Raw genomic sequence first — 14,743 nt, 5'->3', positions numbered from 1 at the left:
AAAGGTTTTCGCTGATCACCCTGAGTTTCAGGATATACTCACAAAGCAAAGGGAGAAGCCTGACAGGCGCTTCGGTAACCAAAAACTCATGGAGTCCCGGTACCCTTTTGCCTCACCTGCCCCTAAGGGCTGGGTCGATCCGCCCTCGGTCGACCCCCCCCCGGTCTCCCGCCTTACCACAAAGACGCTGCTGTCTTTACCCGATGGTTCCTCCATCAAGGACCCGACAGACAGGTGGAGCACCTCGCCCGCTCTGCTTTTGAGGCTGCGGGTTCCTCCCTCTCGCCCTCCTTTGCCTCTGTGTGGGTCGCAAAGGCGATCTCGGTCTGGGCAGAATCCCTTAACACTTCGCTTGAGGAATCCCAGTTCACTCATACCTTCACAGAGGTAACAGCTCAAATTGCCGCTGCGGCGGAGTACCTCATGCAGGCCTCCATGGACGCTGCTACCTGCGCAGAATTTGCCGCCTCAAATACCATAGCCATCCGTAGAGCTCTCTGGCTCCGACAATGGCGAGCGGACTCTGCCTCCAAGAAGTCTCTCACGGGCCTTCCCTTTTTTTTTCCAGACCGATTGTTTGGTGAACGTCTGGATAAGCTCATTTCTGACGCAACGGGAGAAAAGAGTACCTCCCTCCCCCAGCTGAAGTCCAGGACATCCTTCACCAGATGTCCACAGTCCTCGTTCCACTCCTTTCGGAACTCATTTGGTTGGTCGACACCCCGTGCTGTCCACGCCACCAGCCGCGGACTACGCAGGGACCGACCTTCTCAGCTCTCCCCGAAACCTACTTCGTCATGGCAGCCTAGACCGAAACAGTCCAGGACTAGGGAGACTCGGCCACGACGTTTTCCCCCCTCATGACTCCTTCGGCGCCCCGGAAGACACACTCATTGTAGGAGGTCAACTGCGGCTCTTCCAACACATCTAGGCTGCCGCCTCAGACGACAAATGGGTGCGAGACCTTGTGTCTTCCGGTTACCACATAGAATTTCGGACCCAAGTTGGTTCTAACAGCAGGAGTGATAATACCTGTCCCAGACGACGAGAAGTTCGGGGGGTTTTATTCCAACCTCTTTGTGGTCCCCAAAAAGGATGGGTCAGTTCGACCCATCCTGGACCTCAAACACCTAAACAAGCATGTGCACGTACGGAGATTCAGAATGGAGTCCCTAAGGTCCATTATTGCATCCATGGTCGAAAGGGAATTCCTCGCATCCATAGACATCAAGGACGCGTACCTGCACATACCCATCGCCCCAGAGCACCAAAAGTTCCTCCGCTTTGCAATTCAGGACTCCCACTTTCAATTCGTAGCTCTACCCTTCGGCCTTGCCACCGCACCAAGGATCTTCACCAAAGTCATGGCGGCCGCCATGAGCGTCCTTCACGCCAGGGGAGTGGTCATTCTCCCTTACTTGGACGACCTCCTCATCAAGGCCCCCTCCTTCCGCGACTGCTCTACCAGCGTATAGATCACTGGACACCCTATCCCGCTTAGGGTGGCTAGTGAATCTGGACAAATCATCCCCGGTCCGATCACAATCCATCACCTTCCTGGGCATGTCCCTGGACACCCGTCGGGCCTTGATCCTTCTCCCTCAGGACAAGGTGATCGCTCTTCAACGAGCGGTACGCTGCCTTCTACGTCCTCCGTCTCGCTCCATTCGATTCAGCATGAAAGTGCTCAGCAGGATGGTGGCGGCTATGGAAGCAGTACCCTTTGCTCAACTGCACCTCTGCCCACTGCAGCTAGCCCTTCTAGCGGCCTGGGACAAGAGCCCCTTCTCACTGGACAGACATTTTCACCTGACGCCTTCAGTCATTTACGCACTCCGCTGGTGGCTTCGGTCCTCATCCCTAGCGAAGGGGATATCCTTTCTCCCAGTGAACTGGCTGGTCCTGACCACGGGCGCCAGTCTCCTAGGTTGGGGAGCCGTGTACCGGCACCACACTGCTCAAGGACGTTGGACACCCCAGGAGTCTTCCCTACCCATAAACACCCTGGAACTCCGCGCGATCTTCCTCGCGCTCAGAGCGTTCTGCCCTCTGCTAGCGGGTCATCAGATTCGAGTCCAATCGGACAATGCGACAGCTGTAGCCTATATCAATCGGCGGGGGGGCACCCGCAGCAAAGCGGCTTATCTCGAGGCCCACAAGATCCTCAGGTGGGCCGAATCGACGGGATCAGTGATATCAGCGGTACATATATCGGGGGTAGAGATCTTGGCAGTAGACTTTCTAAGTCGCCAAGGCCTGGCCGCCGGAGAATGGTCTCTCCACCCAGATGTGTTTCTACACATCTGCACTCGCTGGGGCACACCAGACGTGGACCTAATGGCCTCAAGGTTGAATGCAAAGGTACCCGCGTTCATAGCCAGGTCACGCGACCCGCAGTCCATCGGCGTGGATGCTCTAGTCTGCTCCTGGCACCACTTCCGCCTGCCTTACATATTTCCACCTCTACCCTTGCTGCCGCGGGTGATCAGGAAGATCAAGGCAGAGGGAGTCCCGGTGATACTGATAGCACCAGACTGGCCCAGGCGCGCCTGGTACGCCGAATTAGTACAAATACTCACAGACGGACCGTGGCGCCTTCCAGACATCCCAGACTTGCTGACCCAAGGGCCCATTTCCCATCAGATCTCCAGAGCCCTGAAGCTGACGGCATGGCCATTGAGACTTGGGTATTAACAAGAGCGGGATTTTCCCCCGCGGTTATTTCCACCATGATCAGCGCCCGAAAGCCTGCTTCATCCTGCATTTACCACTGTACGTGGAAAATCTTCCTTTCATGGTGCAGAGAAACTAACGTCCAGCCTATGCCTCTGGCCATCCCCAGAATTCTCGACTTTCTACAGTCTGGCTTGCAAGCGGGGTTGGCTCTCAGTTCCCTTAAAGGGCAGGTCTCAGCGCTCTCAATCTTCTACCAATGCCGCCTGGCTCAAAAACCGCAAGTCAAGACCTTCCTCCAGGGCGTTTCCCATCTAGTTCCCCCGTACAAGCGGCCGCTGGGCCCATGGGACCTCATCCTCGTTCTAGACGGTCTCCAGAGGTCTCCCTTTGAACCCCCTCAAGGAATCCTCCCTTGCTCTTCTGTCCTGGAAGGTAACATTCCTGGTGGCAATTACGTCGATCAGACGGGTTTCGGAGCTAGCAGCACTCTCTTGCCGTGAGCCTTTCCTGATCTTTCACCAGGACAAGGTGGTTCTGCGCCCCCTTCCGGATTTCCTTCCAAAGGTTCTTACCCCGTTTCATTTGAACGAGGACATTGTTCTGCCTTCATTTTGTCCACACCCAGTTCATAGGGTGGAAAGGTCTCTGCATTCGTTAGACCTCGTCAGAGCTCTCAGATATTACATATCCAGGACAGCCCCCTTTAGGAAAACTGACTCTTTGTTCGTCATTCCTGAGGGGGCCTAAGTAGGGACAGGCAGCTTCAAAGGCGACTCTGGCTCGCTGGATTCGCTCTGCGATCCAGGATGTCTACTGCCTGCAACTCAAGCTCATTCCTAGTGGGCTGCGGGCTCATTACACGCGATCAGTTGGCGCTTCGTGGGCCATTCGGCATCAGGCTTCAGTGGAACAGGTGTGTGCGACCTGGTCTAGCCTACATACTTTTTCAAAGCATTACAGAGTCCATTCCCAGGTTTCAACTGAGGCAAATCTGGGTAGGAAAATTCTGCAAACGGCAGTAGAGCACCTCTCTCAGTAGGCGCTCCAGGCTGTCTGGGACTGGTTCCTAGTCCTTGGGTTGTGTTGTCTTCTTTTATGTTTCCCACCCATGGACTGCTTTAGGACGTCCCATGGTCCTGTGTCCCCCAATGAGGTGTCAGAGAAAAATGGATTTTTGTGTACTCACAGTAAAATCATTTTCTCTTAGCCATCATTGGCGGACACAGCACCCACCCTGTTGCCCTGCGGGGCCTTGGTTCTCTCAGTACCTTATTTGGTTTTGACTCTTCTTTTCTCATGTTCCTCGGTTGAGACGTTTTTTACTGCTTTTTTCTCCTACTGCTTGTGTACTAAAACTGAGACTGCCTGGCCCAGCCAGGGGGTGTATACTGCAGAGGAGGAGCTATGCTTTTGCATCTACTTAGTGTCCTTCTATGGATAAGCAGCATAACACCCATGGTCCTGTGTCCCCCAATGATGGCTAAGAGAAAACGATTTTACGGTGAGTACACAAAAATCCATTTTTTAACAGTGAGAGATAGAATATCCTAAATAAAATCCAGAAAATCACATTTGTATAAATTATTTTAACTTATTTGCATTTTGCACAGAGACATATTTGATCCCCTACCAACGATTAAGAGTTCTGGCTCCTACAGATAAGCTCCTAATCAACTCGTTACTTGCATTACAGACAGCTGTCTTAAATTGTCACCTGTATAAAAGACTCCTGTCCCACACTCAATTAATCAGTCAGACAACATGGGCAAGACCAAACAGCTTTCTAAGGATGTTAGGGACAAGATCATAGACCTGCACAAGGCTGAAATGGGCTACAAAGCCATATGTTTTGGGTGGGAATGAGACAACTGTTGGTGCAATAGTAAGAAAATGGAAGAAATGCAAAATGAGTGTCAATCGACATCGATCTGGGGCACCATGCAAAATCTCACGTCGTTGGGTATGTGGATCATGAGGAAGTTGAGAGATCAGCCTAAAACTGCACGGGAGGAACTTGTTAATGATCTTAAAGCAGCTGGGACCTCTGTCACCAAGAGAACCATTGGTAACACATTACGCCGTAATGACTTAAAATCCTGCAGTGCCCGCAAAGTCCCACTGCTCAAGAAAGCACATGCGCAGGCCCGTCTGAAGTTTGCCAATGAACACCTAGATGATTCAGAGAGTGATTAGGAGACGGGGCTGTGGTCAGATGAGACAAAAATTGAACTCTTTGGCCTTAAGCTGTCTATTACCCAAAGAACACTGTCCTTAATTTCAAGCATGGAGGTGGAAACAATATGTTTTGGGGATGTTTCTCTGCAAAATGCACAGGACTACTTCACCGCATCAATGGAACAATAGTGGAGCCATGTACCTTAAAATCTTGAGAAACAACCTCCTTCCCTCCTCCAGGACATTAAAAATGGGTCGTGTCTGGGTCTTCCAGCATGACAATAACTCAAAACACACAGCCAAGGCAACAAAGGAGTGGCTCATAAAGAAGCCCTTTAACACTAGAACTACTGAGGTAGTCATTTTGACTACTTTGCACCATGTATTTCTATATAGGTGTCACGAGTCCAGTAGTTCTAGTGTTAAGGTCATGGAGTGTCCTAGCCAGACTCCAGACCTTAATCTCATAGAAAACTTAAGGAGAGAGATGAAGCTCCGAGTTTCCAAGCAACAGCCTCAAAATCTTAATGAATTAGAGATGATCTGCAAAGAGGTGAGGACCAAAATTCCTCCTGACATGTGTGCAAACCTCATCATCAACTACAAAAAACATCCGACTGCTGTGCTTGCCAACAAGGGTTTTTTCACCAAGTATCAAATACTTCTTTCTCTCTGCAAAATGCAAATAAATTTATATAATTTATACAATGTGAATTTTCTGGATTTTATTTTGGATATTCTATCTCTCACTGTTAAAATTAACTTACCCTTAAAATTATGTACTGTTCATGTCTTTTTCAGTGGGAAAACTTACAAAATAAGCAAGGGATCAAATAATTTACTTCACTGTATAAGTATGGCAGCAACATAAAAGTGTAACAATCTATTTTTAATTATTTTGTTTTTTTAGAAATTGATAGTACATGTGAAAAAACCCCAAACAGATATTGGAGAATGACACTATTTTCTCTTTCCAAACTGATTATTTATTCTCAAACTTCTCAATTCTTCAGTGAATACACATTTCCCTATAAGGCTATGTGCGCACGTTGCGTACTAGCCCTGCAGAAATTTCTGCAGCGATCTGAAGAGCACACGTGCGCTTCAAATCGCTGCAGAAAATGTCCGTAGAAAAAAAAAAAAAAAGCCGATTCCATGCGCTCTGCCTGCAGCTCCTGCCATAGACAGAGCAGGAGCTGCCGGCAAAGCGCACGGAAGAAGTGACATGCCGAAGCGCTGCGCTCTAAGACGCCACGTGCGCACGGCCCCTGCACAATCTCCATAGATTATGCAGGGGACGCAGGACGCATGCAGTTACGCTGCGCTACAAAGCGCAGCGTAACTGCATGAATTACGCACACGTGCGCACATAGCCTTACTGTGGTTGGAGATGACAGTTGGTGCTCATAAAGTTCTATGGAGAACTATTATAACTATCATTTCAGGAGAACTTGCAGCAGAATTTCAGTGAATTTTACTGTATGCAGCAATGCTGTGTCATAGCTGTATGTACCACAAGTGTTTAGACAATCGCAGACTCAATTCCCTTAAGGAAACTAATTACAGTGAAAAGTAAAAAAAAAAGTTTTAATAAATTTGGAAATTTAAAAAAAGCATAAAAATTAAAATCCCCCTATTTTCCCACCATTGAATATAATGTTAATATTAAATAATACATGTAAAATATGTCTTTGTACCGTGTTAGCCAGACGACAAATGGGTGCGAGACCTTGTGTCTTCCGGTTACCACATAGAATTTCGGACCCAAGTTGGTTCTAACAGCAGGAGTGATAATACCTGTCCCAGACGACGAGAAGTTCGGGGGGTTTTATTCCAACCTCTTTGTGGTCCCCAAAAAGGATGGGTCAGTTCGACCCATCCTGGACCTCAAACACCTAAACAAGCATGTGCACGTACGGAGATTCAGAATGGAGTCCCTAAGGTCCATTATTGCATCCATGGTCGAAAGGGAATTCCTCGCATCCATAGACATCAAGGACGCGTACCTGCACATACCCATCGCCCCAGAGCACCAAAAGTTCCTCCGCTTTGCAATTCAGGACTCCCACTTTCAATTCGTAGCTCTACCCTTCGGCCTTGCCACCGCACCAAGGATCTTCACCAAAGTCATGGCGGCCGCCATGAGCGTCCTTCACGCCAGGGGAGTGGTCATTCTCCCTTACTTGGACGACCTCCTCATCAAGGCCCCCTCCTTCCGCGACTGCTCTACCAGCGTATAGATCACTGGACACCCTATCCCGCTTAGGGTGGCTAGTGAATCTGGACAAATCATCCCCGGTCCGATCACAATCCATCACCTTCCTGGGCATGTCCCTGGACACCCGTCGGGCCTTGATCCTTCTCCCTCAGGACAAGGTGATCGCTCTTCAACGAGCGGTACGCTGCCTTCTACGTCCTCCGTCTCGCTCCATTCGATTCAGCATGAAAGTGCTCAGCAGGATGGTGGCGGCTATGGAAGCAGTACCCTTTGCTCAACTGCACCTCTGCCCACTGCAGCTAGCCCTTCTAGCGGCCTGGGACAAGAGCCCCTTCTCACTGGACAGACATTTTCACCTGACGCCTTCAGTCATTTACGCACTCCGCTGGTGGCTTCGGTCCTCATCCCTAGCGAAGGGGATATCCTTTCTCCCAGTGAACTGGCTGGTCCTGACCACGGGCGCCAGTCTCCTAGGTTGGGGAGCCGTGTACCGGCACCACACTGCTCAAGGACGTTGGACACCCCAGGAGTCTTCCCTACCCATAAACACCCTGGAACTCCGCGCGATCTTCCTCGCGCTCAGAGCGTTCTGCCCTCTGCTAGCGGGTCATCAGATTCGAGTCCAATCGGACAATGCGACAGCTGTAGCCTATATCAATCGGCGGGGGGGCACCCGCAGCAAAGCGGCTTATCTCGAGGCCCACAAGATCCTCAGGTGGGCCGAATCGACGGGATCAGTGATATCAGCGGTACATATATCGGGGGTAGAGATCTTGGCAGTAGACTTTCTAAGTCGCCAAGGCCTGGCCGCCGGAGAATGGTCTCTCCACCCAGATGTGTTTCTACACATCTGCACTCGCTGGGGCACACCAGACGTGGACCTAATGGCCTCAAGGTTGAATGCAAAGGTACCCGCGTTCATAGCCAGGTCACGCGACCCGCAGTCCATCGGCGTGGATGCTCTAGTCTGCTCCTGGCACCACTTCCGCCTGCCTTACATATTTCCACCTCTACCCTTGCTGCCGCGGGTGATCAGGAAGATCAAGGCAGAGGGAGTCCCGGTGATACTGATAGCACCAGACTGGCCCAGGCGCGCCTGGTACGCCGAATTAGTACAAATACTCACAGACGGACCGTGGCGCCTTCCAGACATCCCAGACTTGCTGACCCAAGGGCCCATTTCCCATCAGATCTCCAGAGCCCTGAAGCTGACGGCATGGCCATTGAGACTTGGGTATTAACAAGAGCGGGATTTTCCCCCGCGGTTATTTCCACCATGATCAGCGCCCGAAAGCCTGCTTCATCCTGCATTTACCACTGTACGTGGAAAATCTTCCTTTCATGGTGCAGAGAAACTAACGTCCAGCCTATGCCTCTGGCCATCCCCAGAATTCTCGACTTTCTACAGTCTGGCTTGCAAGCGGGGTTGGCTCTCAGTTCCCTTAAAGGGCAGGTCTCAGCGCTCTCAATCTTCTACCAATGCCGCCTGGCTCAAAAACCGCAAGTCAAGACCTTCCTCCAGGGCGTTTCCCATCTAGTTCCCCCGTACAAGCGGCCGCTGGGCCCATGGGACCTCATCCTCGTTCTAGACGGTCTCCAGAGGTCTCCCTTTGAACCCCCTCAAGGAATCCTCCCTTGCTCTTCTGTCCTGGAAGGTAACATTCCTGGTGGCAATTACGTCGATCAGACGGGTTTCGGAGCTAGCAGCACTCTCTTGCCGTGAGCCTTTCCTGATCTTTCACCAGGACAAGGTGGTTCTGCGCCCCCTTCCGGATTTCCTTCCAAAGGTTCTTACCCCGTTTCATTTGAACGAGGACATTGTTCTGCCTTCATTTTGTCCACACCCAGTTCATAGGGTGGAAAGGTCTCTGCATTCGTTAGACCTCGTCAGAGCTCTCAGATATTACATATCCAGGACAGCCCCCTTTAGGAAAACTGACTCTTTGTTCGTCATTCCTGAGGGGGCCTAAGTAGGGACAGGCAGCTTCAAAGGCGACTCTGGCTCGCTGGATTCGCTCTGCGATCCAGGATGTCTACTGCCTGCAACTCAAGCTCATTCCTAGTGGGCTGCGGGCTCATTACACGCGATCAGTTGGCGCTTCGTGGGCCATTCGGCATCAGGCTTCAGTGGAACAGGTGTGTGCGACCTGGTCTAGCCTACATACTTTTTCAAAGCATTACAGAGTCCATTCCCAGGTTTCAACTGAGGCAAATCTGGGTAGGAAAATTCTGCAAACGGCAGTAGAGCACCTCTCTCAGTAGGCGCTCCAGGCTGTCTGGGACTGGTTCCTAGTCCTTGGGTTGTGTTGTCTTCTTTTATGTTTCCCACCCATGGACTGCTTTAGGACGTCCCATGGTCCTGTGTCCCCCAATGAGGTGTCAGAGAAAAATGGATTTTTGTGTACTCACAGTAAAATCATTTTCTCTTAGCCATCATTGGCGGACACAGCACCCACCCTGTTGCCCTGCGGGGCCTTGGTTCTCTCAGTACCTTATTTGGTTTTGACTCTTCTTTTCTCATGTTCCTCGGTTGAGACGTTTTTTACTGCTTTTTTCTCCTACTGCTTGTGTACTAAAACTGAGACTGCCTGGCCCAGCCAGGGGGTGTATACTGCAGAGGAGGAGCTATGCTTTTGCATCTACTTAGTGTCCTTCTATGGATAAGCAGCATAACACCCATGGTCCTGTGTCCCCCAATGATGGCTAAGAGAAAACGATTTTACGGTGAGTACACAAAAATCCATTTTTTAACAGTGAGAGATAGAATATCCTAAATAAAATCCAGAAAATCACATTTGTATAAATTATTTTAACTTATTTGCATTTTGCACAGAGACATATTTGATCCCCTACCAACGATTAAGAGTTCTGGCTCCTACAGATAAGCTCCTAATCAACTCGTTACTTGCATTACAGACAGCTGTCTTAAATTGTCACCTGTATAAAAGACTCCTGTCCCACACTCAATTAATCAGTCAGACAACATGGGCAAGACCAAACAGCTTTCTAAGGATGTTAGGGACAAGATCATAGACCTGCACAAGGCTGAAATGGGCTACAAAGCCATATGTTTTGGGTGGGAATGAGACAACTGTTGGTGCAATAGTAAGAAAATGGAAGAAATGCAAAATGAGTGTCAATCGACATCGATCTGGGGCACCATGCAAAATCTCACGTCGTTGGGTATGTGGATCATGAGGAAGTTGAGAGATCAGCCTAAAACTGCACGGGAGGAACTTGTTAATGATCTTAAAGCAGCTGGGACCTCTGTCACCAAGAGAACCATTGGTAACACATTACGCCGTAATGACTTAAAATCCTGCAGTGCCCGCAAAGTCCCACTGCTCAAGAAAGCACATGCGCAGGCCCGTCTGAAGTTTGCCAATGAACACCTAGATGATTCAGAGAGTGATTAGGAGACGGGGCTGTGGTCAGATGAGACAAAAATTGAACTCTTTGGCCTTAAGCTGTCTATTACCCAAAGAACACTGTCCTTAATTTCAAGCATGGAGGTGGAAACAATATGTTTTGGGGATGTTTCTCTGCAAAATGCACAGGACTACTTCACCGCATCAATGGAACAATAGTGGAGCCATGTACCTTAAAATCTTGAGAAACAACCTCCTTCCCTCCTCCAGGACATTAAAAATGGGTCGTGTCTGGGTCTTCCAGCATGACAATAACTCAAAACACACAGCCAAGGCAACAAAGGAGTGGCTCATAAAGAAGCCCTTTAACACTAGAACTACTGAGGTAGTCATTTTGACTACTTTGCACCATGTATTTCTATATAGGTGTCACGAGTCCAGTAGTTCTAGTGTTAAGGTCATGGAGTGTCCTAGCCAGACTCCAGACCTTAATCTCATAGAAAACTTAAGGAGAGAGATGAAGCTCCGAGTTTCCAAGCAACAGCCTCAAAATCTTAATGAATTAGAGATGATCTGCAAAGAGGTGAGGACCAAAATTCCTCCTGACATGTGTGCAAACCTCATCATCAACTACAAAAAACATCCGACTGCTGTGCTTGCCAACAAGGGTTTTTTCACCAAGTATCAAATACTTCTTTCTCTCTGCAAAATGCAAATAAATTTATATAATTTATACAATGTGAATTTTCTGGATTTTATTTTGGATATTCTATCTCTCACTGTTAAAATTAACTTACCCTTAAAATTATGTACTGTTCATGTCTTTTTCAGTGGGAAAACTTACAAAATAAGCAAGGGATCAAATAATTTACTTCACTGTATAAGTATGGCAGCAACATAAAAGTGTAACAATCTATTTTTAATTATTTTGTTTTTTTAGAAATTGATAGTACATGTGAAAAAACCCCAAACAGATATTGGAGAATGACACTATTTTCTCTTTCCAAACTGATTATTTATTCTCAAACTTCTCAATTCTTCAGTGAATACACATTTCCCTATAAGGCTATGTGCGCACGTTGCGTACTAGCCCTGCAGAAATTTCTGCAGCGATCTGAAGAGCACACGTGCGCTTCAAATCGCTGCAGAAAATGTCCGTAGAAAAAAAAAAAAAGCCGATTCCATGCGCTCTGCCTGCAGCTCCTGCCATAGACAGAGCAGGAGCTGCCGGCAAAGCGCACGGAAGAAGTGACATGCCGAAGCGCTGCGCTCTAAGACGCCACGTGCGCACGGCCCCTGCACAATCTCCATAGATTATGCAGGGGACGCAGGACGCATGCAGTTACGCTGCGCTACAAAGCGCAGCGTAACTGCATGAATTACGCACACGTGCGCACATAGCCTTACTGTGGTTGGAGATGACAGTTGGTGCTCATAAAGTTCTATGGAGAACTATTATAACTATCATTTCAGGAGAACTTGCAGCAGAATTTCAGTGAATTTTACTGTATGCAGCAATGCTGTGTCATAGCTGTATGTACCACAAGTGTTTAGACAATCGCAGACTCAATTCCCTTAAGGAAACTAATTACAGTGAAAAGTAAAAAAAAAAGTTTTAATAAATTTGGAAATTTAAAAAAAGCATAAAAATTAAAATCCCCCTATTTTCCCACCATTGAATATAATGTTAATATTAAATAATACATGTAAAATATGTCTTTGTACCGTGTTAGCCAGTAGAGATAAAAAAATTGTTTAAAAGACCTGAGAGTCCTCAGTGGTTGATACCTTTTAATGGCTAACTGAAAAGATGGTAATAATTGCAAGCTTTCGAGACTACTCAGGTCGCTTCATCAGGCATGGTCAGATTTTGTGTTATACCATGCCTGATGAAGAGACCTGAGTAGTCTCGAAAGCTTGCAATTATTACCATCTTTTCAGTTAGCCATTAAAAGGTATCAACCACTGAGGACTCTCCGTTCTTTTAAACAATTTTTTTTATTAAATAATACACATATGTGGTATCGTCGAGTTCAGAAAAGTCTGATCTATCAAAATATAAAAATAAATAACCAATTTGACAATATCAAACTCAGAAAATTTTTCAAAAACAATTACAATTTTACAAATTGTCATATCTATGCCAAAACAGTATCAATAAAAATTGTTCTCCCTGGAAAAAAAAACTATTACATAGCTCCATTGGCTGAAAAATGAAAACATTACAGGTCACAGATAATGTTGACATAATAAAGAAAAAAAAGTTTCTTCAAAGTTCTGATTTTTTTTCACCACTGAAATAAAAATAATAATAATAATAAGAAAAACTGGACAAGTTTGGTATTGCGCTAATCATGCTGATTAGGAGAATCATATTTCAAGGTCATTTTTACCAGGCAGTGTATGCTATAAAAAAACAAAAACAAAACACAATACCAGAACTGCTTGGTTTTTTTTTTTTTTTTTTTAAATTTTACCACAGTTGGAATTTTTTACCCATTTTTCAGTACACTGTGTGGTAAAATGAATAGAGTTATTCAAAAAGTACAACTCGTTCCAAACTCCCCCCCCCCCCACCTCATATCTGTGTGTATAGTAAAATAAAAAAGTTATACTTCTGGGGAAAAAAGGAAGGAAAAAATGGAAATTGGCCACTTCGGGAATGGTTTAGAGAGAACCTTAAACCACATTTTTCATGTTGAACTGGACACACTATGTAATAGTGCATGTAGAGCTGAAATGGGTTTTTTTCAAATAAATTTAGTCGTTCTTTTGCAGAAATATTAGCAAAGTATTTCTTCCCTATTGAGTTAAGTTTTGTTAAGTCCAAGTTTATTTTATCAGTTTTCAATGGGGGCGTGTACTTCTTCATGTCTGATGTTGACCAATCATAAGCAAGCAGCAACACACAGGAGAAAGAAGAACATGTCCCCACAATAGCTCAGAACTGACTACTTCTTTGTGAGATGTAATTACAGATAGCCTGATCTGACCTGATTACTGCAGAGCACAGCAGGCATAAATGTGATTACTGCCTCTTTGTCTAATTTTTGGACAGGCAGTGTGGGGTAAAGGGCCGTATTGAAGAGGTGATTGTTCTACCAGAGGAAGAGAGGTGATGGAAGCTTTTGTAATGCGACACAGCTAAAGTCAGCTGTGCTGCACCTCCCCACGCTTACTGCCAGTAGAGAAAAGCTCAAAGGTGTCAGTAAACTTGATATACTCAAAGCAATTTATAATCACTATGCAGTGAGATGAGGCTGTCTGTCATTCCATCCCACACAGGAGTAGCCTGTTCTAAGCTATGGTGGGAATATGTGCTTCCTGTTTATGATTAGCCAATGTCATACAGGGGGAAGACGTTGGCGACCCCAGTGAAAACTCTGTGATAATGCACACTTGGACTTAAGGGAATTAAATTGTTAGGTGCCAAATACTTTGTCTGCATTTGCTTGCGTTTTGACACACATTACAAGTTTTCTGGCTAATAAAACTATTTTCTTTTTGCAGAAATCATAACATTCCTAAATTTGCTATATGAAGGTAATTATGAGGGTATTGTGCTGAGTCCATTAATACATGAGATCTTTGGAACTCCAGAGCCAGAAGAAAATGTTGACTTGTATCTGGAAAGACAGATTGCTGCCTTCCTGGATTCCTCTGCAGATCTGAACAAGGACAGGTAATTCTCCAACTATTACACTATGGGTTTGTTTTATCTGTTTTTATATTTGATTCTATTTATATGTACTAATATTTAACATTCGGTCAGTACATGGAAAGTTACATGGGTCACATTACGTAATCAAAATAAAAATAATGTTGGTCAAAGACAGACGAGTTAATGCATGTGTAATGCTTAAAATGCCATTACTAATGTTATGGACAAGATTATGAACTATTATGAGTATTAAGAGTTATATGAAGATATCCAAAAACCAGGATTTAAGATAGTGCTTGAACTGTGTACCACACCTATATTTGCATTCAGACATCATAAGACTCATCAGACAGACTGGACTTTCATGTGACAAGTGAATCATGCTGACATAGCTTACTATAAATGAGGAAACGTATTGTACTTTAAAGTATACTGTATATCACAGAATAAGCTATTTCATGAGTTGCCCAATAGGAGACGTGTTACGTACTATTGGCTCCTAGCCAACTTATTCCTTTAAATGTATGTCAACTTCCGTAATTAAACCAATCATATTTTCTATGCAGATCCGTGTATATTTCTCTGGTCTGTATGGAAGAAGAATAGTATGCATGCTACTAACAAATGACTCATGATTTGGATTCA

General features: G+C 46.3%; 1 protein-coding gene across 1 annotated transcript in view; it reads left to right on the top strand.

Annotated features, from left to right (window-relative positions):
• TTC27 (tetratricopeptide repeat domain 27) overlaps positions 1-14,743 on the top strand; it is a 557,582-nt gene that overhangs the window by 30,826 nt on the left and 512,013 nt on the right. Inside the window, exon 3 of the mRNA XM_075338149.1 lies at positions 13,948-14,119. Within this exon, the coding sequence (XP_075194264.1) occupies positions 13,948-14,119 (172 nt within the window). The remainder of the gene's footprint in view (positions 1-13,947; positions 14,120-14,743) is intronic.

Source organism: Anomaloglossus baeobatrachus, chromosome 3 (assembly GCF_048569485.1).
Source record: "Anomaloglossus baeobatrachus isolate aAnoBae1 chromosome 3, aAnoBae1.hap1, whole genome shotgun sequence".
Taxonomy (NCBI): Eukaryota; Metazoa; Chordata; class Amphibia; order Anura; family Aromobatidae; genus Anomaloglossus; species Anomaloglossus baeobatrachus.
The sequence above is the reverse complement of the archived record's forward strand: the minus strand, read 5'-3'. Positions and strand labels throughout refer to the sequence as shown.